This window comes from Bombina bombina, chromosome 1 (assembly GCF_027579735.1).
Source record: "Bombina bombina isolate aBomBom1 chromosome 1, aBomBom1.pri, whole genome shotgun sequence".
Classification (NCBI taxonomy): Eukaryota; Metazoa; Chordata; class Amphibia; order Anura; family Bombinatoridae; genus Bombina; species Bombina bombina.
This window is the reverse complement of record NC_069499.1, coordinates 757,693,158-757,719,309: the sequence shown is the minus strand read 5'-3', so window position 1 is coordinate 757,719,309 and position 26,152 is coordinate 757,693,158. Positions and strand designations below refer to the sequence as shown.

General features: G+C 36.3%; 1 protein-coding gene across 1 annotated transcript in view; it reads left to right on the top strand.

Moving 5' to 3' along the window:
- Window positions 1-26,152, top strand: part of DCX (doublecortin) — a 164,682-nt gene that overhangs the window by 47,887 nt on the left and 90,643 nt on the right. Inside the window, exon 3 of the mRNA XM_053691889.1 lies at window positions 213-550. Coding sequence (XP_053547864.1) covers window positions 213-550 — 338 coding nt within the window. The remainder of the gene's footprint in view (window positions 1-212; window positions 551-26,152) is intronic.

The following is a 26,152-nucleotide window of genomic DNA, read 5'->3' as shown; positions in this document are numbered from 1 at the left end:
AATGTCCCCTTAAGGATATGTGCATATGCTTTTCTGATAGCAACTTGAGAGTGTCTATATATTTAACCCTTTCACAGAGGGGAGTAACATATGGCAGATGTTAATTTGGTAAAAAGTAAACTGCTAAAAAAAAAAAAATGATGACTATTATTCTTTAATTTGTTAAGCTGCTCCCAAATATCCTTATACCTGTGTTTGTCATATCATTTAAGGTGAAAGTTATGTTTGCTCATCTGACAACTTTTTCAAGAGACTGGAATACACCAAGAACGTAAATCCCAACTGGTCCGTCAATGTGAAGACCTCAGCTGCTCTTAAATCCCCACAGTCGCTAGGTTCCTGTAACACCCAGTCCAGAGAGAACAAGGACTTTGTGCGTCCCAAGTTGGTTACAATTATTCGGAGTGGTGTGAAGCCACGGAAAGCGGTTCGGGTCCTCCTGAACAAAAAGACAGCCCACTCCTTCGAACAAGTCCTCACTGACATCACTGACGCCATCAAACTGGAGACTGGAGTGGTCAAGAAATTGTATACATTGGATGGAAAACAGGTAGGATTGGATTTGTTTGACAATATATTGAATGGTTCTAATACATGCAGTGTGCTACTGGTGATGCTGACAGTGTATTAATGACAGAGTAACAAATTAGAGGAATATGACACCCAAAAATTGTCTTTTGTGATTCAGTCAGAGCATTCCATTTAAAGAAAGTTCCCAATGTATTTCTAATACCACATTTGCATTGTTCCCATGGCATGCAGTACTCTTACAAATGGATAACATTCTAGCAAAGCTGATGCAATATAGTGCTCCAGACATATGTACACTCCTGAACCTGCTTCCCTGCATTTCAGCAAAAGATACCAAGAGAATGTCGAAAATTTGAAAATACAAGTAAATTAGAAAGTTGTTTAAAATCACATGCTCTATCTGAATCATGACAGAAAAAAATGGGTTTCATCTCCCTTTAAAGTTGATCATAGATAATTAAAAGTAAATTAAGTTATCATCAAAATCTATAGTTCTAATACCAATACAAAATCATTTTATTCCTGACGGTTTTATACTGAGATATCATCTGCTTCTCTGTCTGTCTATCTTTCTGTCTGTCAGTCCATCTTTCTATCTGCTGTATGGCACATGGAGAGGAGAAGCTTTTTATGCAGCCTAGGAGCTACTATTCAATGATGAAACAGATATTTGTATAACATAGTGTATGTTTATGTTTTGTTAGCACTACCAGCTAAACAAAAAAAGATACTTTTTAAGGTTTAAAGCTGCAATCACTGAATTACACTATCTAATCCTGCAATCCTGCAACTTATCTATCTAATTAATAGCTGTTGTGTTTGTGCTCATAAAACTTTTCTTCCAACTAAAGGAAATTATAGAAGCAAGGTATTGCTGTTAAAGTGAAAGCAAATCCTAGCGTTTTACAAACGCTGAGATTTACTATTGAAACAAATAAAGGGCACTTTCATTCATGCAGGCCCATTTATCAAAGGGCTTGCGGACCTGATCCGACACTGCGGATCAGGTCCGCAAGACCTCGCTAAATGCGGAGAGCAATACACTCTCCGCATTTAACATTGCACCAGCAGCTCACAAGAGCTGCTGGTGCAACGCCGCCCCCTGCTGACTCGCGGCCAATCGGCCGCCAGCAGGGAGCTGTCAATCAACCCGATCGTATTCGATCGGGTTGATGTCCGGCGATTCCGGTCCGCCTGTTCAGAGCAGGCGGACAGGGTTATGGAGCAGCGGTCTTTAGACCGCTGCTTCATAACTTGTGTTTCTGGCGAGTCTGAAGACTCGCCAGAAACACGGCCCTTCAAGCTCCATACGGAGCTTGATAAATGGGCCTGTCAAAGTATAAGATACTTCATGTAGAAAGCTCCTTTATTTGATTCAATCGATCGCCGCTCTTAGCTGCATGGCTAAAAAATGTTTTGGCTAAGAGGTGACGTTTTCACCTCTTAGCCAATAGCCGCACGGTAAATCAAGCTTGGCGCCCATGGGAGCCGGATTTACCGCACAGCTATTGGCTAAGAGGTGAAAACGTCACCTCTTAGCCAAAACATTTTTTAGCCATGCGCTGCTGTAGTAGCTAAGAGCGGTGATCAGTTGAATCAAATAAAGAAGCTTTCTACATGAAGTATCTTATACTTCATGAATGAAAGTGCCCTTTATTTGTTTCAATAGTAAATCCTAGTGTTTGTAAAATGCTAGGATTTACTTTCAATTTAAGCATTCAAATAATTATAATATATGCAAAATGTGTACCAACAAGTAAAGGGCATGCAAGTCAGAATTAAACCTTTATAATTTATAAAGAGCCATTTAAAAAAAATGCAATGTATTCCCGTTATAAAATGTACTGTGCATTGAAGATATTTAGAATTAATTACATTACATATGAAGGATGAGATTTTGAATTGAATTCCCTTTTAAAGTAATTTTGTAGAAAGAGTTTTATGTTTCTTTAACCCCTTCACTACAGGGACTTTCAGAGAAGAAATAGAGCATTGTTTTTTTTTTTATTAACCTGTCAAAAAAATATTTTTTTGAGTAGGCAACCCAAGGCCCATTTTGGTATATTGATCCAGGCCCATTTTGGTATATTTCATGAACCTTGAAAAAAAAAAAGACTTCCTTTTTCTTTTTTGTCCTAAATGATGTTTTTTGTTCAGTGTCTCACTCTTGTGTCCATGGTAACAGTTGTTACTGTAAAGAGCACGTAAAGAATTCTTATCTGGCCTTGGGTTTTTGTCTCCATGTAGATTTACATGCACTAGGCAGTGGAAGGTCCATGAAATGGTGTATTTGTGTTTCACTCTATAAATGAATATATTGTAATACAAAATACTTTAGACAAAGATATGAATGTCAGTCTTACTATAATGATTGTCATTTTTAATGATTATTCTTTATTATGTTAGGAAAAGAACTAAATTGGAGATAGGTGATGACTGTAAGACTTACTGTGCAAGATAAGACATTGCGGCAATATGTAATGTAGTTATAAGGTCATACAAATGACCTATTAAATCAAGGTGAGTTCATAGCCTTTTCATTTTCAATAGCTCTATAAATTGGCAATCCTAATAAAGCGTGAAGCCAGCCATAACAGTGTAGATTTAGTGCTTGCTGGATGCAGACGCTACAAAGTATGAAATAGAGAATAGCAGTTTGCTTCAGTTAGTGGGTTACACAGGATTTATATTTCCTTATTCCCTTTACTGGCAAGGAGACAAGTTGAGTGTGTTTTAAAAAGAATCAGATTTAAATATTTGCTAAAGGAAAGTTTAAATCCCCTTCTTAAAGTTTTAGGTTTGTTTTAATCCATACTCTTAACCAGTACGGAAGAGATGACAGATTATTCATGCCAGCTGTAGAACCATAAGTGTGCATGATTATTAACATGAGAAGAAAGATAAAACAAGTGACCTCTCTATGATCTGTAGTGTTATTCCTCAAATGACACATTGTTTTAACAAATAACAATGCAAGCAGCTTTGACTCTTCACCATATAGGGCTAGATTACGAGTGGAGCGCAAATTAGCACTCCCGCTCGAGCGCTAACTCCTCTAGATGGAGACTTTTTACGCATGTCGGGTTGTACTCGTATTACAAGTTTAAAGTAAAAAGTTTTCACACAAGCATAAACCCGACGAGCGCAAATAAGTTATCGTGACCTTGTGAACTTTTTCTCCCATAGACGTCAATGGAGCGTGGAAAACTTAAAAAAAGCTAACACCCATACTCGTTCTAAACCCAACATGAAATATTAATATTTCCCATTCCAATGTTCTTCACATAGCAGAATATGTCCTATTTATTCTTAAATACATATTTCTATATATATCTGTATATACCTATACCTGCATTTCTATTCCTACATACATATAGGTATAGATATGTATTTTACATGAACAGAATCAGATATATATAGAAATATATGTTTAATAATAAAAAGTACATTATTTTCTATGTGACAAATGTAAAATATAGGAATATAAAAAATGCACATCATGTTTCAAGATTTAGATTTTAACGCGGCGGTTGGGTTAGTGCACGTGAAAACTTAGTATTCTTAAGACGTGTTGATGAAATATTAAATACAAAATTTTAAAAAAATAATAATAAAAATTATTAAAAATGATTAAACATATTGTACAATATTCTAAATCTATAGATTTTATACAGTAAGTTTAATATTTTTTTTATAATTTTTTTTACTTTTATATGTAATATTTCATCAACACGTCTTAAGATTACTAATATATCTCTCTCTCTCTCTCTTTCTCTCTCTTTCTTCCTCTCTCTCTCTCTTTCTTTCTCTCTCTTTTTCTCTCTTCCTCTCTCTTTTCCTCTCTCTTTTTCTCTCTCTTTTCCTCTCTCTTTTCCTCTCTCTTTTCCTCTCTCTTTTCCTCTCTCTTTTCCTCTCTCTCTTCCTCTCTCTCTTCCTCTCTCTTTCTCCTTGGTGCCCTTGTGGTGCAGGCCTGGTTAAAAGCTGCAGATGCAAGACCATTGTTTCCTATCTCATTGCCTAGAATGACTGACAACAAGCCCTATGCTCAAGAGCAGGGGATGGGTCTGTGCAAGCATTTACTTGTGTACTATTAAATACTATTAGCAAATGGCATTTGGTTACCCTGAACTCTGTTAGGACCTTACTCATGATGGTACATACTGTGGGGAAAATGACTCAAGCTGCATTTGCAGTTTCTGATACATTGCAGTGCAGGCTTTAATGTGCTACTTAGCAAAACTGAATTTAAAAAGCAGTTCCTGTTTCTTATCCTCTCTGCCACCTCAATAGAGACTGATATGAATCATGATCATGTCCACCGCACATCGATAAATCGCCGTACATACGACATACTCTGTCGGCATCTATCATTGCACAAGCATTTCTTGTGAAATGCTTGTGCAATGTCCCCCCCTGCAGATTCGTGGCCAATCGGCTGCTAGCAGGGGGTATCGGGCTGATCGCTGTGCGCCGCCTCAGAGGTGACAGACGAGTTAAGGAGCAGCGGTCCTGAAGGCTCGCTCGGAAACAGATGCATTAAGATGCATACGGGGCATGATAAATCGGCCCCTGATTCTCTGCTTGAGGGCTTTTTCTTTGCCTGCAGCTTGATAAATTCTCCTGTGTGCTACATTTAAAAAAAAAATAAAATCACATTCACTTTAATAACTTCATAATTTAGCATCTATTTATAGAATTCCCTTGCAGAGTCTATTGATCTGAAAAGTGAAGATTAATGTTAATGACTGCATTAAATCCATGTTTAATAGGCATCTTTTTTTTTTTTTTTTAAATGTAATGGAAAACTTTAACTGTTTTTACTGCAGGAAATCTACAACTGTATGTGCAAGAATGACAACCGTAAGAATATGACAGACAAATAGCATATCTTAAGGCTTGAAGCTTAATACCATTTTTTTTTTTATAAAAGATTAATATAAGCAGCACTTGCTTAAAAAAGATGTGAGTTTATGGAAAATATAAAGAAAATGATTTGGATCAAATCCATGAATGTCTGTATATCTTGGATGTTATCGCCTGTTGCAGGTTGAAGGATTACTTGTAAATTAGACATGGAAATTGATTATTTCAGACAGCAAACTTTGGATATGCTCAATAACATCCTGGTAAAGTTAAAAAGTTCTCATAGAGGGCCAGATTTTATTTTTTTGCAAACAGAACGAACCATTAACACATTAGTTTATGACAAATTATCAGTTACAAAATCTTTGCCTTGAAGAACTGACAATCTGTTGAATGTAACCTTAGTTTGGCTCTGAGCATTCAGAACATAAGATCTGAGTAAAAAGCTATACAATTGCTGGTGTATTTGATAGACTACACAATAAAGACAATCATTGACAACATTGATTTATGGCCTGCAAAGGGTCACTGTCACTTACTGAGCATCTGCCAGACGACTGGATGCATAATGAAGGTGAAATGATGTAGTGCTGGATGCTATCTTTGTGTCCCAGCTGCAAATAAAGTTTATTATCCATAGATGAGTATCAGGAATCATGTTAAGAAAAAAATAAATTTAAAGCTTCAAATCCCATTATATTTTTGCAATAATATACTAAATCGAGATATATCCAAGATATGTTAATACACTAAACTTGATTGTAATACAAAAAAAGCAATCCAATGAGTATCCTTATTAACAAAGCAATGTAATGCAAATATAGCAATATGCTGCATTACGTTATGTTTTTTTTTTTTAATTTAACATCTAATCTCTAAATTAAAGGGACATTAAAAACTAAGGGGCATATTTATCAAGCTCCGTATGGAGCTTGATGCCCCGTGTTTCCGGCGAGCCTAAAGGCTCGCCGGAAACAGAAGTTATGGCCGCAAATCTGCAGGGGGCGGTATTGAACCAGCAGTTCACAAGAACTGCTGGTGCAATGATAAATGTCGAGAGCGTATGCTATATCGGATCATGTCTGCTCACACAATCATAAATAGGCCCCTAAGGGCCAGATTACGAGTGGAGCGCAATTTAGCGCTATAGCTAGAACACTTATTGCGCTAGAAGTAAACTTTTTACACGCTTTGGTTGCGCTCATTTTATAAGTTGAAAGTAAAAAGTTATTGCTCTAGGACTAACCTGACACGCGCAAAAAGCCAAACTTAGAATACTGCGTTATAACCTATTCCCCCATAAAAATTGGGAAAAAGTGTAAAAACAACTTAACACCAGCTTGCACGCAAACCCGATCGCTTATTCTCATATGCTCTAACCCCTCATGAAAATATGAATATTTCACATTCCAATGTTCTTCACATAACATAATATGTTCTATTTATTCATAAATACATATTTCTACATATATCTGATGGTATTTTGGTAACATACAGTATATATTTTTACCTATATATATACAATACATAAATACATAGAACATATTCTGCTATGTGCAGAACATTGGAATGGGAAATATTTACAAGATATACACAGTATAACACTTTATTAAATATGAATATTGCATAAATATGATTTTACATGTTTTCATCTACTTAACTGCAAAGGGCTCCAATGCACTTATGTATATATATATATATATATATGTATTAATGTAAACATATGCATTTATGTGTTTTATATGTGTATAAATGTCTGTAAATACATAAAATACATATGAGTTGAAAGTAAAACAGGCTCAATCGATCGCGTTTACTTTCAACTTGCGCTCAAACTCACTCTCAAACGTTTATGCTCCACTCGTAATCTGGCCCTAAATAAATATAAGATATAATGATGAATTTAAAGCACAGATCATACTCAGAATACAATGCAGATGTATTTTTTAAAATTATATCAGTTTTTAAAAAATTTAAGTAATATGTTTAAAGTTTTAAATTCTATATTGAAATGGGAACCGCCATGCTTAAAAGCAAACAGAATAATCTTTCCCATCTCTCCTTTTTGTCATGTTTTCTAAAAACCTGTTTTACGAATAGCAACATATTTCAGCATATTCATTAACAGTAACGACTGTTGGCTGTATTTTTTCATTCAGAAAAATTTATTCCTGTACTCTTTTTTTTTTTTCACAACAGGAGACACAAAGTTACCCACAAACAATAGAAAACAAATTACAATCCTGGTATATTTTATTGTAAATAATAGACATGTGCATGGCGAAAAAATTCTGTTCGGTTCGGTTCGATTCGGATTTTTTCGAATTTCGGTTCGGAGCGATTCGAATTTGGAAAAATTTGAATCAATTCGGTTCGGATTTGTTTCGGATTCATTCGGATTCAAATAAATTCGGTTCGGATTTGTTTCGGATTCATTCGGATTCAAATAAATTCGGCTGGATTCGGTTCGATTCAGTTCGGTTCGGAAATTCGGAATTTCGGTAAGTGTTAGGTGGGATTAGACTAGTATTATGTACTGTATATTAGGTGTAACCCATAGCAGAGTGATATAACCTAATATACTGTATAATACTAGTGCAATCCATGGCCATCCGAATCTACCGAATAAATCCGAATAAACCCGAAGTAATTCGGATTTATTCGGTAGATTCGGCACTATTTTAATTCGGAAATTCGGTTCGATCCGAATCTCCGAATTTTCCGAATCTCCGAATCGAACCAAACCGAATCGCACATGTCTAGTAAATAAATATAGTAATTTTACAATCATCAATTAAACACATTTAGGGACACATTTAACAAAGCTCGGACAGACAGGGTTCGCTTACGCCAACTTGTCCGCCCAGGATCGCAGAAGGTGGGCAGCAATACGAGCCTGCAGCGAATGACCTCCAAAGCTGCACACACAGCTTGATAAATAGAGCCCATAATCTTTTTTGGTTTCTAGTTTAAATTAAACATTTTTGTTTTGAGGCTTTGGGGCATATTTATCAAGCTCTAAAGACCGCTGCTCCTTAACCTGTCCGCCTCAGCCTGCTCTAGAGGCGGCGGACAGAAATCAACCCGATCAGATACGATTGGGTTGATTGACACCCTCTGCTAGCGGCTGATTGGCCGCGAATCTGCAGGGGGCGGCATTGCATTAGCAATTCACAAGAACTGCTGGTGCAATGATAAATGCCAACAGTGTATGCTGTCGGCATTTATCGATGTGCAACGGACATGATACGCTACATTGTATCATGTCCGCTCGCACATTAGTAAATCTACCCCTTTAACTTGACATTTTAAACAATATAACGATGTAATTGTTTTATGTACAAAGTTTAAGAATGATTTATTAAATCGTCAGCTTAGGTTCATTTACTTAAATAGAAAATTTGTATAAATGTATTGTAATTATATAAATATAAATGTAATTTTATTTTTTCCAGACACAATGGAGTGGAAAACATTGTAAGGCTGCTTGTGATGACATATTTGCACTACATACCTATTTATAGTGCCGACAATTACCTAGATTTAAAGGGAGATGAAACCCCAATAATTATTTTGTGATTCAGAGAGAGCATACAATTTTTAAAAAGTTTCTTAAAAAATCTTTGTTGAAGAGATTGCTAGTTAGGCATCTGAAGCACTGCATGACAGGAAATAGTTCTGCCATCTAGTGCTCTTGCAAATGGATAACTTCCTTGCAAAATCGCTTATGTCCCTGCCCTTTATAAAAAAATATCAAGGGAATGAAGAAAAGTGATCATTTTTAGGAAAATAAAAGTACTAGGTTCCATGTCCCTTTTAAAACAACTCACTGCAACATCACTCAAAATTGTGTGATTCATAAAGTTTTGTTCCTGCCCCTCATCCCAGCAGGAGTTGTCAGTTATGCTCTATTATAGTCAAAGGCTGTACCCTTTTTGTAAACAGTCCCCTCTCTGCACATAGAACAAGCTCCACTGTGAATCAGAAAAATGTTCTATCCAGCAAGAGCACGCACTGAATCTGTTTGGCAATTTACTGTTTTTCCATATTCTAATTTGGTTTTTGAGATATCATGTACAGGTACAAATACCCAAATCAAGTATTGCAAAATTCGGAATTATTTTGAAATCCGGAATTATAGGCACAAGAGGAATTTTTTTTAAGTACACATAGCTAGTCCCCTGCTCATGACACCAGTGCATTCATTGGATGGGTTACATAGGGTTTGTTATAGAAATCAGAACAGACTTGTGGGCGAAGACCTACTGACACGAGAAGGCAGGCAGAGGTGACTGGCAGGAGACTCAAATAAATACATATACCATAAGTACTGTGCTACACTTTATCACACATAACAACTTGTGACACTGCAGCACCTTCCACGTGTCACTGTGCCACAGCTGGGTGTTTTAGATTAACCAAATGGCAAGCCAGACTTTTTAAGTCAATAGTAGGATTTGTGAACTAGATATGTATTTTTTAATTATTGTTATGTATACAAAATTATTAAAAATGATACAAAACTAGCTTTAGGTTGCATATAAATATTGCCTAAAAGACTGAAGATAGTGTTGACACTTGGGGGCCTATTTATCAAAGCATCAACTGAAAATACGCTGGAATTCCACGTTGTAATTTTCATGAGATTGATCCGCCGTAGTTATCAAAGCGTCAAGATTGGCAAATGTTAAAATATGTGATGTAAGATACAATCCCATGATCTCAATCCGACACAGATCGATGTGAGTTGAAAACAGTGGAATTCGAGCTGAATCGTGTTCATTCGCCAACCTAATCGACACTATTTGAAGCTCTCACAAAGTTATCAAAAATTCTACAGCTACACTTGCGTCTTTTCCAACTCAGCGTACCTAGTTTTCAATCCGCCACCCTTGAGGTTGCGGATGCCATAGAACTCAATGGGAGTCGGAAAACATAGAAAGCTTATGTTCGATGCTGCAAGAGGATGAAGTATATTACATAATAAAAGTGAATTAGAATCTTTATTAAAATTGTATACCCTTTCTAAATCAAACAATATTATTGCTCCACATTTTGTGCACTAGTAGATATAGGGATAAAAATGAAAAATACATTACTACTTATGGATTATGCTACAACTTTGTCTCTCATTACAAAGCAAGGGGACAATATTATGTCTACATATTTGGTGCAAAGTGTTGCCCCAAACTTGTTGCACTAATAGATATAGAGATCTAGCTAACTTCCTTTTTATTTTTTGGAAAAATCTATGTGCCCCATGTTTAAGCCATGTAATACAAGTCACACTCTCCACTTCGCTCCATATTTGACTCAACACTTTTCGCACCAATTATGACGCAAACTCCTAAATAACCCACACACTAGTGAATTTTTCCACAACTTTTTTTTTTAATTATTTTAAATATTTTTATTGAGGACAAAAAATATGTTTACAAAAATAAAAATACAAAGTACAGTCATAATTCCAAGAGTCCATTTCAAATCGATGCTTTGAGATGTACTTAAATAGTTACTGTCCTCGAGATTTTTAATTTTTTTACCCCCTTTATATAACAGTTTAGGCCACTTTTGGACCTGTGCTACAATAATAGGCTGTGAACAGGGGTTAACCTTGAACAGTAAAAGCAGAAAACAGCAAAAAAAAAAAAAGAAAAGAAAAGGGAGAAGAGAACATACACATAATGGATAGTATATACATTGCTGATAAAAATTAGGGTTATAATTTGAGATTTAATCATATGTATAGGTGACATCTTAAGCTTTTGGATTGATGTTATCTAAAGGGAATAGAGAATATACAATTAAATGTGTATGAGAGTGTGGTATTAAGTCTAGAAACCATGAGACTGCAGTGGTATAGTAGTGAATCTTTTAGGGAGTTACATTATAGGCAGCTACTTAGACAATATAGCCAAATTTGTTTGCGTTTTCATCTGGCCAATGGGTGGATACATAAGTACAAGCATGGGGATAGAAGGGGTTAATGATTACATTTAGGTATGTATAGAGTAGTGATATGTAAATTAGCGGCATTTTTAACTATATTCCTGTGTGAAGTAATAATGCTCTCCATTGTGTATGGGAAATAAGTATACTTATGGAACATAGTCTGAAACTCTCCGTTACGGTCTCAAGTCTGAACCCATCTCTATTCTTGTGTCTTACAACTTTTCCCAAAGAACTTTAAGCTTTAGAGCATGCACAATAGAGTATTGGTGTAAGGAAAATTAGCCAACAATAGTCCCTTTTGGAACCTACAGGGAAAAGTTAACATTAGAATTTACCGACAAGCTAAGACAGCTGTCCGAGACGAGTAGCTGCAGTCTACCCCACTCCTTTCTTTGGAATATAGCCATCTTCTTGTAAGTAAGTAATGTTCCCCTCTGAGGTAGAAAAATATCTTCGCCTTCCATTCTCGCCTGTTAATGTGAGTCATCAAAGGATGGGCTGGTCAGTGAGTTTTTTAGGCGTTGCTAAAGACTGATGTGAGACCACTTTCCATACGGTTGTATAATAAATATCCATCTCTTCTCTGCGCATCCGAAAGAGATCGGAGCATGTGGCATCATTCTGTTTAGAGGTAATTTCTCTTTTAATGAGCTTTGCCCCAGTGATCACCTCTGTCTGTGAATTCCCGTCTAGCTCCCTAGGAAGCGTATTGTTTCTTTGGATCAAGTGTGCCAGCTGGGACCCATCTTGTATGCTATTAAGTGTCAGCGTGTGAGGGACCTCTGGTGCTAGATAGTGGTCTCCGGTGTCAGGGCTCTCAGCAGACAGGCCTGCTGTTATGGTGGGCACGCAGTCTGAAACCGTATCAGGGTCGCATGCGTCTGAGTTTCTTCATAGTAGTGTATAAAGCTTTGTTGTCTCGTAGCAATACTGTAAAGCTCTGTATTTGTGTGCGCCACAGAGTTGGCGCCATTTTGGTTACTAGAATAACATAAGCAGTCCCTTTGAGTGCACGATATGTGCTTAGTGCAAATCTTGTTCACCAGGAAATCATATGGCGCTTTATCGAGTAACTTTTCAATGAGTCTCTCCAGTCTTTCAAAGGATGATGTTAGGTGATGTTGCAGCTCCATTTCTCCCATGCCGGTCATTGTGAAGAGAGAGGTATTTAAACACACACACTCCTCCGTATGCTTAGATCCCAATATCTTGTCGATGGGATGTCTTAGATGTCAGGTAGGGTTGGATGTTGAAGAGGTTCGGTATGCCAGATAGGTCTGACAGCACCAATAACCCGGCTCTTCCCGGGGGGAAGTGGATACCAACTATTAAGCCGCCGCCTGTGGCCTTTCTCCGATCTGAGTGCCCAATGTCATTAAAACAGCGAATATCAGTAATTTAGGTCCCCAGATGCCATATCTATGGGGCTTTCTATTATTATGTTCTTGTTTTCACTGTTACAAATTAATAATCGGCGGATTATCAAAGATTCTTTTTGGAGCCTTCAGAAAATGCGTCTGAATCGGAACGCTGTACGGACACGCCCCCTTTTCCACAACTTTTGATTGGAATATGCATAATCACATGAATTATAACATCAGCCAATCTGATTCAAATACACATTATAAACTTTCACTAACTAATCAAATTGCTCCATACTTGTGTCATTGATCACTCATCAGAACTTGTAAGTGCCATTTGTTACATTATGCATTATACTTTGAAAGTGATACTATGTGAAATTAGTATTAAAGATAAACATTGATGCTGACATTAGGACACTAGGGGGTTGATGCTGCTTCCGACCCACTCCGCTTCAGTTCCACCTGAAGCGGAAGTTAAGAAGCAGCGGTCTTAAGACCTCTGCTCCTTAACTCGTCCGCCACCTGTGCGAATCTGCAGGTGGCAGTATTGCACCAGCAGTTCACAAGAACTGCTGGTGCAATGATAAATGCAGACAGCGTATGCTGCCAGCATTTATCGATGTGCGGCGTACATGATTCGCTATAGCGGATCATGTCTGTCCGCACCATGATAAATTTACCCCACAGTGTAATATTTTAGACAAGGTTTTTAAAATTTGAATTGATGTTTGATTCAATATAATCTTAAGCTGATGGCTCAAAGAGATAGCCCACCTAACTTTAAACTGTCATGATTCAGATATAGCAGAAATTAAAATCACCTCTTTACTGTCATGCTATTTTCAGTGTATTTCTTCCTTCTCTTGAATTTATTTTTCAGTAAGAAATGTCATCTTGTATGCCAGCCCATTTTATAACAACTGTGAATAGATTGCAATCAGGGGGGTTAGACAGGTGCAGAGAGAAACCTGGCACAGCTCTTAAAGGGACAGGAAACCCCAAAATATTATTTCATGATTTGGATAGAACATACAATTCTAAACAACTTTCAAATTCACTTCTACCATCAAACCCACTTCATTCTTTTGTTATCCCTTGCTGAAGAAACAGCATTGCACTACTGGCAGCTAGCTGAACACATCTATGTAGCCAATCACAAGAGACAAATGTGTGCAGGCACCAATTAGCAGCTAGCTCCCACTAGTGTAGGATAAGTGCGTATTCTTTACCAAGAGAACAAAGCACACTTTATAATAGAAGTGAATTTCAAAGTGCTTCAAAATTACATGCTCTATCTGAATCCTGCAACTTCATTTTTTACTTTCCTATCCCTTAAAAATATCCATTGATTGCAAATAAATAAATATGATACTCTGATTACATGTTATATTCACAATTATTCCTGCTCAGATTAATAATACATTTACAATATATACATATAGTGGTATAAATAAACACAGAGATATGACAGACAACATTGTTTAGAACAAAAAAAGGAACCTAGGGACATGTAAATATGTTTGCAAAAGATTTCTGATATAACACACACACAAAATAAAGTTGGGAAAAACACGAAAAACCACGACATCGATGACTGTTAGTTAACACCAGTCCGATGCTCTTCGCACTGTACTTGACGTGCATGTTTTTGACGTCTTTTTTTATAAATAAGGAGATTGTATTCAGGTCCGCGGCAGCGATGTCTGGCGAGCGTATTGATGCCGGCGAATGCAACATAGTTGACGCTTTGATAAATAGGCCCCTTGGTCCCATCCCCTCTTCAACCTGTGTCATTTTACAGATGCAAATATACAAATATTCTGAATTCCAAACCTTTTGCATTCCTGAGCAGTTTGGATAAAGGATTTTGCACCTGTATCATGCACCTCATTCAACTATAGGTGTTTATGGCTTTAAAAGATAGGTGAAGCGACTCAGTTTCACCAAAATTTCACCTTTACAATGAGGCTCCTCAGCATTCTCTATGAATCTAGGCCAATGTTTTATGTTCAAGACTTGTTGATTTAATTGGATTTTTGTTATTTTAATATTTGCTCCATATGGAATACTTGATTAAAGAGGCTGTAGCCCAAAATACTTTGGGGCTTAAATGTAAGATTTTACTGTGATAAACAGCTGCTGCTGTATTTTGACTCATCGGAAGCTGATTAGGCTGTGAAAAGCACTACAAGCTTCTTACTCAAATCCAGATCTCATGGGATCACAGCACTAAGGCAGCAGAATCAGGTAGTGTAACAGATTAAAGTTTTGTGCGCACACTACGTTTTGTCACATGGGAGATATTCATGTTACAACATTATATCTTGTATCTGGATATATCTTGTGACAGCCATCAGCCAATCACTCATACACATATATACTGTGCACATGGATCAGGGGCCTCAGAAATAACCCATATAAAAAGACTGAACACTATTTGGTAATGGAAGCAAATTGATTTTTTTCTATTTCATGCTCTATCTGAATCAAAAAGGTTTAAAGGGACAGTCTACACCAGATTTTTTTATTGTTTAAAAAGATAGATAATCCCTTTGTTACCCATTCCCCAGTTTTGCATAACCAACACAGTTATATTAATATACTTTGTACCTCTGTGATTACCTTGTATCTAATCCTCTGCAGACTGCCCCTTTTTCAGTTCTTTTGATAGACTTGCATTTTAGCCTCTTAGTGCTGACTCCAAGGTAACTCCACGCGCATGAGCACAATGTTATCTATAATGGCACACATGAACTAACCCTCTAGTTGTGAAAAACTGTCAAAATGCATTCAGATAAGAGGTGGCCTTCAAGGGCTAAGAAATTAGCATATGACCTACCTAAGTTTAGCTTTCAACTAAGAATACCATGTCTGCCATACATCGATAAATGCAGACAGCATACGCTGTTGACATTTATCATTGCACAAGCATTTTTTGTGAAATGCTTGTGCAATGCCGCCCCCTGCACATTCGCGGCCAATTGACCACTAGCAGGGGGTGTCAATCATCCTGATTGTATCGGATCAGGATGATTGCTGTCCGCCACCTGAGAGGTGGCGGACGAGTTAAGGAGCAGCGGTCCTATGGGGGTAGATTGCAGTATCCGCTGCTTGATAAATCTACCCCAGTGTATGAACCTGTTTTTTTGCTGACTTCTAAAATCAGATACATTAATGCATTAAAGGGACACGAAACCCAACATTTTTCTTGCATGATTCAGATAGAGCATGTGATTTTAAACAACATTCTAGTTTAATTTATTATCAATTTTTCTTCTTTCTCTTGGTATCTTTAGTTGAAAAGCAGTAATGTATGCTTAGGAGCTGGCCCATTTCTGGAGCACTATATGGCAGAAGTTTTGCAAGAATGTTATTGATTTGCAAGAGCACTAGATGGCAGCACTATTTCCTGTCATGTAGTGCTTCAGATGCCTACCTAGGTATCTCTTTAACACAGTATATCATGGGAACAAAGCTAATTTGTTCATAGAAAATGGTATGGTCTGTTTGAATCACAAAATAATTAAATATTTTGGGTTTCATATCCCTTTACGATATCACTCTCCAATACAATCTGAAGCCCGTTGTTTCTTATGCACAGAAGAGTGCAACTGGGTATGAAAAGAAAACACCAAAGGTAGCAGTGCTTCAGCATTTTCTAGAGGAGGAACAGATGAGTGATTGTTAAAGAAACATTTGCATGTAATAAGCAAATGCTCTAATTTGTAGTAATTGTAGACTTAAACAAATGGTAATTTTTTTTTGGGGGGGCGATTAATCAAGGGTCGATTGGCCGCTAATGACCCTGTTTCCACACGAGCCTTCAGGCTCGCCGGAAAAAGCAGTTATGAAGCAGCAGTCTTAAGATCGTTGCTCCTTAACTGGTCCGCTGCCTCTGTGGCTGCGGACATCAATCCGCCCGATACTATACGATCAGGTTGATTGACACCCCTTGCTAGTGGCCGATTGGCCACGAATCTGCAGGGGGCAGCATTACACAAGCAGTTCACTTGTGCAATGTTAAATGCCAACAGCGTATGTCAGCGATGTCTGGCAGACATGACACACTACAGCGTATCATGTCAGCCAGATTATGATAAATCGGCCCCTTTGTCTTTAACTCCTGCACTTCTGAGCAGGACACAGACAATGATTGGCTGCCACATGCACATTCTGCTCCTATTGGCTTACTACCCCTGTGCTACTCAAGACTGGTAATAAGTTGAGGCTGGCAGTACAGTTTTAACTAATGGATTGACCTATTTGCAAAAACATTTATGCAAAAACAAACATTTATGCAATATTAAAATACTATTATATTAAATATTAAAATTAGTGTCAATGTTATTATTACCATTGAATGACCTTTAAGTTTGTTATCTGTTTGCCTTAAATAATAGACAGTTGCCTAGAAAACTAAGAACATTGTATCCCTTATAATACAGTGGAAACATATGCTTTGTTTTGTCTTTCAGTTTTGAAAGAATAAACCATTTCCCACTAAGTAAAAAAACTTGTGAAATAATATTTTTGTCTGCTTTGAAACCCTTTTTATGTTAGATTTGTATTATGAATATGGCTTGTATAGTGTCATATTAAACTAATCATTTGAAATAATGCTTTGGTGTACTGTGGGATTCAGGTAACTCTTTTGTTTACTCCACTTGTCCTTTCCACCAATTTGTTCTAACACAGTTGGAAATATTTTCGCTAATGTGTAACCAGGTAGAGAGGGCAACTAAAAATAAACATAACACTTGTTCAGGCAGTCCTTTTGAGATGCTTCACATGGCTTCTCCTTTAGACAAAGCTATGCTAGTGCCATCCCACCCTCCACTTCACACATATGCCTTTCTTCCCACAAGTCATGGTTTTGCTTCTTTTTTTTTTGTAACCCAGCAGCTGCAAATTCTGGTTGCTAAGTAACAGCCTCAGCAGCACAAAAGGACTCGCTGCTGGTGGGGTCGGATCTATCAGCCTCAAAACAGCTGAACAGAATTTTCTTTCCATCTCCCTAGTTTCTACTGAGAAGGAAATAAGCTAATACATATTTTAAACCAAGATCTAAATTTGAATCCAGGAATCTTGTCAGCTATCCTGTCCTATAAAGAATACATTGTTTGGAATTGATACAACCAGTCCTATATAAAATGCATAGCTTAGTTTTAACAAATGTAGATGTAGTAGTTTGGGATTATGTCCAAAGAACACATTTTTATTGCCCAGTGGTTGTGGTTATTAGAATATAATCAGTCCCTATTTCTGGTTGGAATTCTGTTATCTGCCCTACAGTTCAGATTGTGAATATTTGCTAAAACAGATTATGATCTTCTTCTTCTATTGTATTGTATAATAAAGATATTTTACCCATGAAGCAGGAAAGGCAATAGGCTCCAAGTCATTCCAATGGACCTTATGTTAATTATGCTGGACTGTAAAAATTAACATACTCAGCTCCTGCAAAATGGAACTGGTTCGTACAGTGAAGCAGAGAACATGCGTGATACAATGTGAGAAAGGAGACTGATACAATCAGGGCCTCACTTTTCCCATAACGGCAGGTTATTTAAGCCCCCCAAATGGAATGCTGTGCCCCCCAGGGCAAAAGAAGTGATTTAAAAAAATATATATATTTCTTTTTTTTTACATTTTAAAAGTGACGGAACGTCCAGGGTCCCAAATGTCGCATCAACCATTTGCAGCCACTGGACCCTGGAGATCCGCCACCGGAGGGCTCAGCTAATCTCTTTACTCTCCTCTATTTACAAACAGATAACAAATTAAGTTGCATTTCCCTGCTGGTGCTCTCACAGTTAACCTAGGGCTTGCAATGCCCCTCCTCCTGCTAGCCCACTTACTACAGAGCTGAAGTGAGATGATGACATCATCAGACCTCTGCAGGAAGTGCTGGGAGAAGCTAACAGTCAGTGAGAGGGAAGGCAGAAGTAATTTTGTGAAAACACAGCCGTATAACCAATGTGTGTGTGTGAGAGTAGTATCCCTTCCCTATTGTGCTTTATATCCTGGCAGCCACAGATAAAGAAGCAAATTGGGAATTCCTTGGTTTCCCCACTGCAGGTCACACAAAACAAGTGTGCATTGTGCCTGCTTTATCTGCAGTGATCAGTGTAAAATGTGTGTCAGATTATAGGTGCTCAAATACACACACTTCAAATGTAGCTGTGGGACAATGAGTGAAATAGTCTTATGTTTATTATTTACATGTTTCAAAACATCTCCTATTTGTCGCCAAGGTTGTTTTATTTTATATATATATATATATATATATATATATATATATATATATATATACATATATATATATATACACACATACATACATACATACACACAATACACACACTGTGTGTATATATATATACTGTTTGTGTGTATATATATATATATATATATATATGTGTATATACATATATACCATGTGTGTGTGTATATATATATATATATATATATATATATACACACAGTGTGTGTGTGTGTGTATATACATATATATATATATTTATATATATATATATATATATATATATATATATATATATACTGTGTGTGTATATATATAATTTGTGTGTATATACATACTGTATATACTGTGTGTGTGCTGGTAAATATCATTAATAATATCTGTACAAGTAATGTACTGCTTGGCACTCAAACGTATTGTCACGTAAAAGCTTTTTTGATCATTAGTAGGGTCATTGGTAGAGCTACACATGCAAACAGTGTCCACTGGCTGTGTCATATGTGGGAGACATTCCTGAGATATGACAAATGTAACCCCTGCACTGCCATAAATCTGGTAAATTTAACTGCTGCGGCACTACCAGACATCTTATAAATGTAACCCCTATACTCCTTGAGATATGACACATGTAACCGCTGCACTTCCAGAAATATAAACAAATCTAACTCCTGCACAGCCAGAGATCTGATAAATGTAACCCCTGGACTGCCACAGTAGGTCTGCTCTTATTTTGACTCTCATACATGCTTTTTAAATGCGTGCCCCCTCGTGAAAAAAAAAATGCCCCCCCATTTCATTCGTTCTGGAGCCGACCCTGGCCCCATTGCCTTTTTATACTTCAGCTGTTTAATGACCACCTGTTTTTAAGAAGGGGCTATATTTCCAGGCATGTATCCCTTGATTGGCTAAAATGGGTAGCAAGATATGTACCACATAGAATACAAGATAGGAAAGTAAACTTATGCCATTAGAGCTGTTTGAACTGCACTCCTAGGCAACTACTTACTGTGTCTAATGGCATAGTCCTAGATTAAAGGAATTTGTGTGCACATGTATAAAGTAATCATTACTATAGGATGTAGGTGCATGCAATGTATTGTACTCTAGGGGAAAAAATAACTTAGCTGTAAAGGCTAGATGTTCTGTTGTCACAGCAACTAAGACCAATAATCATATAAAATGATGGCAGGTTTACTAATGAACCACATGAAGCACTTAAAGGGATTACTACTTTTCTATCATTCATATGAAAAACCAGCATCTAAATAAGATTTTTTTATTATTTGCATGAAAAAAATGTAAAGTAAAAATGTTCAAAATTCGAATTGAAAATAATAGTAGATGTATGTAGACATGCCAGTTGTGTATTTCCAAAAACATTTCTTTCATGATTCAGATAGAGAATACAATTTCAAACAATTTTCAAATTTACATCTATTATTTAATTTGCTTCTTTCTCTTGTTATCCTTTGCTGAAATGTTTATCTAGGCAAGTTCATGTGCAGCAGAGAACCTAGGTTCTAGCTGTTGATTGGTGGTTGCATATATAAACTGATTGCCATTGGCTCACCCATGTGTTCAGTTAGAAACCAGTAGTTCATTGCTGCTCCTTCAACAAATGATAACAAGAAAATAAAAGAGATTAGATAATAGAAGTAAATTAGAAAGTTGTTTAAAATCGTATTCTCTATCTGAATCATGAAAGAAAATGTTTGAGTTTCATGTTCCTTTAATGTTCATTGCTTGATAGGTACTTCCTGTTAATGCTCCTTGTTCAATGGGTTCTTCCTGCTAATGCTCATTGCTTGATAGGAAATTCCTGTTAATGCTCATTGAACATTAGTTGGATTAACCTATAAACAATGAGCATTAGTCGGAGGTGCACAACTGATATTAAAGGGGTATTCCAGCCAAAATTGGAAACCACATGGGTGCATTTCGGTATTGAACAGAAGCAATTTTGTAATATACATTCATTAGCAAAAATGTTTTTAATAAAAGCTATAGCTGTTTTAAAAGTGTATTTAAGTATGCACCATGCACCAGCATTTTAAACACAGCACTTGCTCAGAGAGCCTAAGGTGCTTGTACCATCTTGTAATTACTCAATTTGTTAATTGCTGACATGATACAAGCCCCACTGGTGCTCTGAGTAGCTGCAGTATTTAAAATGCTAGTGCACTAAGAATATCTCGCTATGCTTCACATGCACGTGCAGAGAAAATGTTAACACTAAAACAGTGATAACTTTTAATAGAAGCATTTTTGCTAATACATGTATATTGCAAATATGTTTCTATTCATATATGTAATTCATCTATGTGCATTTAAATTTTGACTGGAATGTCCCTTTAAGTTAAACAGTTTTTTACTGTTTCATTTTTTTGGCAGAATGTTTTGAGTACAGTGTCATGTTAAGCAATATTTTTCATTGAAATTCTTTTTTTTAATTCTATTGCTTTTGAAGGTTATTATTTAATTTCTTTAAATAATCATGTTTTAAAAATAAATAAATAAAAAATAAACAATACCCTTATAAAGTCACGGTTCTAGAACTTAAAGGGACATGAAAGCCAATTTTTTTTCTTTCATGATTCACACAGAGAATAGAATTATAAACAACTGTCCAATTTACTTCTATTATTTAATTTCCTTGATTCTCTTGGTATCCTTTATTGAAGCAGCAATGCATATACATATGCATTGCATATGTATATGCATATGTATATGCATTGCTGAAGCCACCAATCAGCAGCTCCTGAGTCTATCTAGATATCCCTTTCAATTAAAGAAATCAAGAGAACAAAACAAATTATATAATAGGAGTAAATTAGTAAATTGTTTACAATCACATGCTCTAACTGAATCATGAAAGAAAATGTTGGGGTTTTATGTCCCTTTAATATTGGGAGGGGGCTAATTGTGGGGCTAAAAAAGATGGTAAAAAGTTTAAAATCACAGCACACATAAAAAAATGAAGCCCTCCAAAGCTCAAGGATGTGCTAAATGTGCATTTGGAGGTGCATAGTACTCCCATAGACCCTCCAATATCCTTATATCGTTTGATCTTCTAAAACTTTAGTAGGTACACATACTGTTTGCATCAGACAAGTGTAGAATAAAGCTTCTCCACAACACAGAAAAGATGTTGTAAATATTTGAATATCGGGCTCTTATATATATATATATATATATTTATATAAACAGCATTGCTTCTGCTAAGGACTTTAGGCAGAACTATGCGAATTAAGTTAACAATAACATTAATTACATTTACAAATGCATACGATGAGCACATGCATGCAGTCCAAATATTTTATTAAAAATGAATAACTCCTCTGATACACACCTATTATATCCTCTGGCAATTAAACTGTATTTGCATTAGTGTAACTAGCTCCCTATTTACCGTACTACTACGGTGTTGTGATCTTCTTTTAATGTAAAAGAGAGTAATATATATTTTACAATATGACATTCTCAGACTTTATTTTGAATTACATGAGCTGCCCATGGTGCTGAATTTTATTTTCCACTGACCTGAATGATTGGAAATAGTTCATACACAATAAAAAACAAAACAATGAAATGAATACTAGCCTTTTCAATTTAGTGATGATTCTTATAATTCAGTGGCCTAATAGAATGGTCTATACAACTTTAGTGATTTTTTTTAATGTCTCTGTGTTATCAGACAGAGTGCAAGGTGATAAACGTATCTGGAAATCATTGAAGTAGGCATTCTAGCTTCTCAGTAAGGGGTTATGTGTTAATTGGAAGCATATATAAAATACTAAATACACACATATTTCAGTGAAAATTCTAGTGGGCTGTTGAGGGTTGCTATCTTGCCTTTCAACATATCCCTGAGGCTTTCCAAGACAGGAAGGGGAAGCGTCTAGTGTAGATTAGCCCACCAGTGTTTGTAGGAGGAGTCATAGGTAAAGGGGTGGGGCTTGGAATGTGTGATGGCTGGGGCTGCTGCAGTCCCTAAAATCCTGCAGACCTCAAAACCTGTGACAATCACGGAAAACCCTGAATCATTTTGAGTTCTGCACTATGCACACTTAGTTACTTTAGCACAGTTAAGCCACAATGGTTCCAACTGCCCTACATTTGCCCAGTGAATGCTGAGCAAGGGAGAAGGGAATTAAACAAGATTGAAATAGGTAATAGAATATAAAGGCATCACAAGTAGCCTGTATATCCTTCATAATTAGCTTTGTGGTCAACTTTTTATTTTGCACCTCCAAACTATTTGATTTGGAACCAACCCCAATATAACTAAAAAAAAGTATTTAGATGTACATCAGCTTACTTTGTTTTATTTTCCCTCTGGGCATGCTACTGATAAAAAAACAGCTTCTTGATATGGCATTTAGTGCAGTGCATTTTAAATATTAATTTCCTGAGAAATCTAGCTGGTATGAATTCCAGACAAAAAATCACTGAACTAGTATTGTAAAATATCTTCTTGGAACATGTAATTTATTCTGAGTGAAAGTGACATGAAAAGCAGCCAAAATGTCTGTGGTTAAATAATTCAAATACTGAGTTCCAGTGTAGCTGTAATACTGATCAACACTTGGATTAAAAATGCCTTTGATTAGCTTAAAACACAGCGTTTAGGACAGAAAATTCCAACCTGCTTACTTATCATTAGGCAGAAAAGATTTAAAAAGGGTGGATATTTGGCTGTAAGTGTCATCTTAATTATATAATCTGCAACTGCCTTTTTTTGTTTTATTTAAATAGGATTTAAGATGACATATAAGAAGCTGTATATTTAAGAAAGGCATTTTTTTTATTTCTCTCTTCTTCATATAGAGTTTAACAAGTCTTAAAATAATTTGTATATGCACATTACATATAAGTAATTAAGCATTGTATACAAAATAAGGCCGAAATTACAGTGGAACGTTAATGATAGCATGGGCGCGATATCAATATAGTTGGACTGCATTAACATTAGCACACAACTTGCTACAAGTCCATGGTAAAACAGAATTACCAGATAAGGCTTAGTGCGGATGACATTTCTTTAGCGCACCATATACAGTGAAAAGATTTCACAACCGAGCTAAATACATACATATAAACACATATATACAGAATTATACAAACATTTGAGCCCATCCCAGTCAAATACCTTGAAATATGTACTATAGGACCAGATTACAAGTGGAGCGGTATTTAGCACTTTCACTTGTGCTTAAACACCACTGCAAGTAATCTTTTAGCGAACATATTAAGTTGAAAGTAAATGGTTTGCGCGTAAACAAAACCTGACCCATGCAAAAATTAGGACTTCGGATATCGCGACCACGTTAACTTCTCCTCCCCAAAGACTTTAATGCAACATGCTATTAAAAAAACACTTGCTGATCGTCCACTGACCCGACACCTCTAAACCCTAAGATAGTTATGGATATTTTAGATTCCAATGTTATTCCCATAGAAGAAAATCTTATTTTTAAATATATATATATATATATATATATATGTGTGTGTATAAAGCACTATAAATATGAACTCACTGCATTTAAACCAGACTCTTTCTTATGTAGTGACGTTTCGGGGCATTCACCCCTTCCTCAGACCATTCAAAAGTGATACAAACAGTGTTTAACAAGCCCCTCCTCCCACAGGTTCTAGCCAATCAGCTAGAAATATAACAAATCAATGTATGTGTATGTATTCATAGCAATTATATAGCAAATAATGACATCAACAAACATATGCCTAATATTCCATATCAATAAATAAAGTCATCTAATCAAAATGTGAATATATGTGATGTGTATAATAAACGTGCTAGGTGGCTATCAAAGTGCATAACAGTAATATGGGCTTATGAAAGCAACTCAAACGATGTACATATATAGCTAAAACACTTAATAGTAATGCATATAAGTCTATAGCTCCTCAATGAATAAACATTAATCAGTTCAGAGTCATCAATTCAGAATAATACGCTATATCAAGTGGTCATTGAACATAATAATTAGACAGGGCACAAAAACTTACGTCCGCCATTATCAAACAAACCGAAGACGGTTTGAAGTCGGGGGCGTAACCAGAACGTCATCTCAGACATGGCACTAGCAACCAATCAGGAAGATTTATTGAGTGTTGTTATGGAAACCAGGAAGTAACCTCTAATACCAAGCAATAACAATCGCTAATGTCACTAACTTTGTACCAATATTGAGATCTTTCACTGTATGGTTCATCTTCAGAAAACAGTGAAAGATTTCCGTTTCCTACTTATTGACCATGTACCCCCTCTGAGATGGGGAGGGGACAGAAAGAAAAAGCTCCTTCAGGTGGAGACCAAGTGGATACACAGACTGGGGACGCTACACCCAGGTGGACTCAATACCAACATGGACTGGCACTGCTTCTTATAGTTCCCTATAGTGTCGACTTGAGAACATCTAAGTTTCTTACCATACTCTATGAAATATGAAAGCTCATCATTCTTCTCTTTTGTTTTTCTATTTGACTTAGAAATATTTTTTATTTGACTTAGAAATATGTCTGTTTAATATTTTTTATTTGACTTAGAAATATGTCTGTTTAGGACTGATATCAGCTACTATTAATATTGGTTTACATGTTTTGCTGAATATAATTGGTATAGGTATCAATATTTTTCTTTTACATTTTTGTAGTAACAATGAGAGCCCAAACATCCATAACCCTATGGAAATATGCTATTGGTCATTGTTTTTCCATTGTGAATTTTATGTACAATAGCAGTGGAATGAATTATTGTATATAGACATAAATAGGATCCATATCAGTAGGTGATGTTTTGTAGCTGTATGAGATGTATGTAGAATCACATTGAGGCTGCTTCATTTGTTACAATCTTTCATGTTGTTTCTGATATACTTATCAGTGGCTTGGATGACTATTTTAGTTCACATAATTTTCGATCGTTATAGCCGCTGTTATAAGATACCTATTTGACTTCCAATATTGGTACAAAGTTAGTGACATTATATTTATAAGTTAGACATGATATAGCGATTGTTATTGCTTGGTATTAGAGGTTACTTCCTGGTTTCCATAACAACACTCTAAATCTTCCTGTTTGGTTGCTAGTGCCATGTCTGAGATGACGTTCTGGTTAAGCCCCCGACTTCAAACCATCTTCGGTTTGTTTGATAATGGC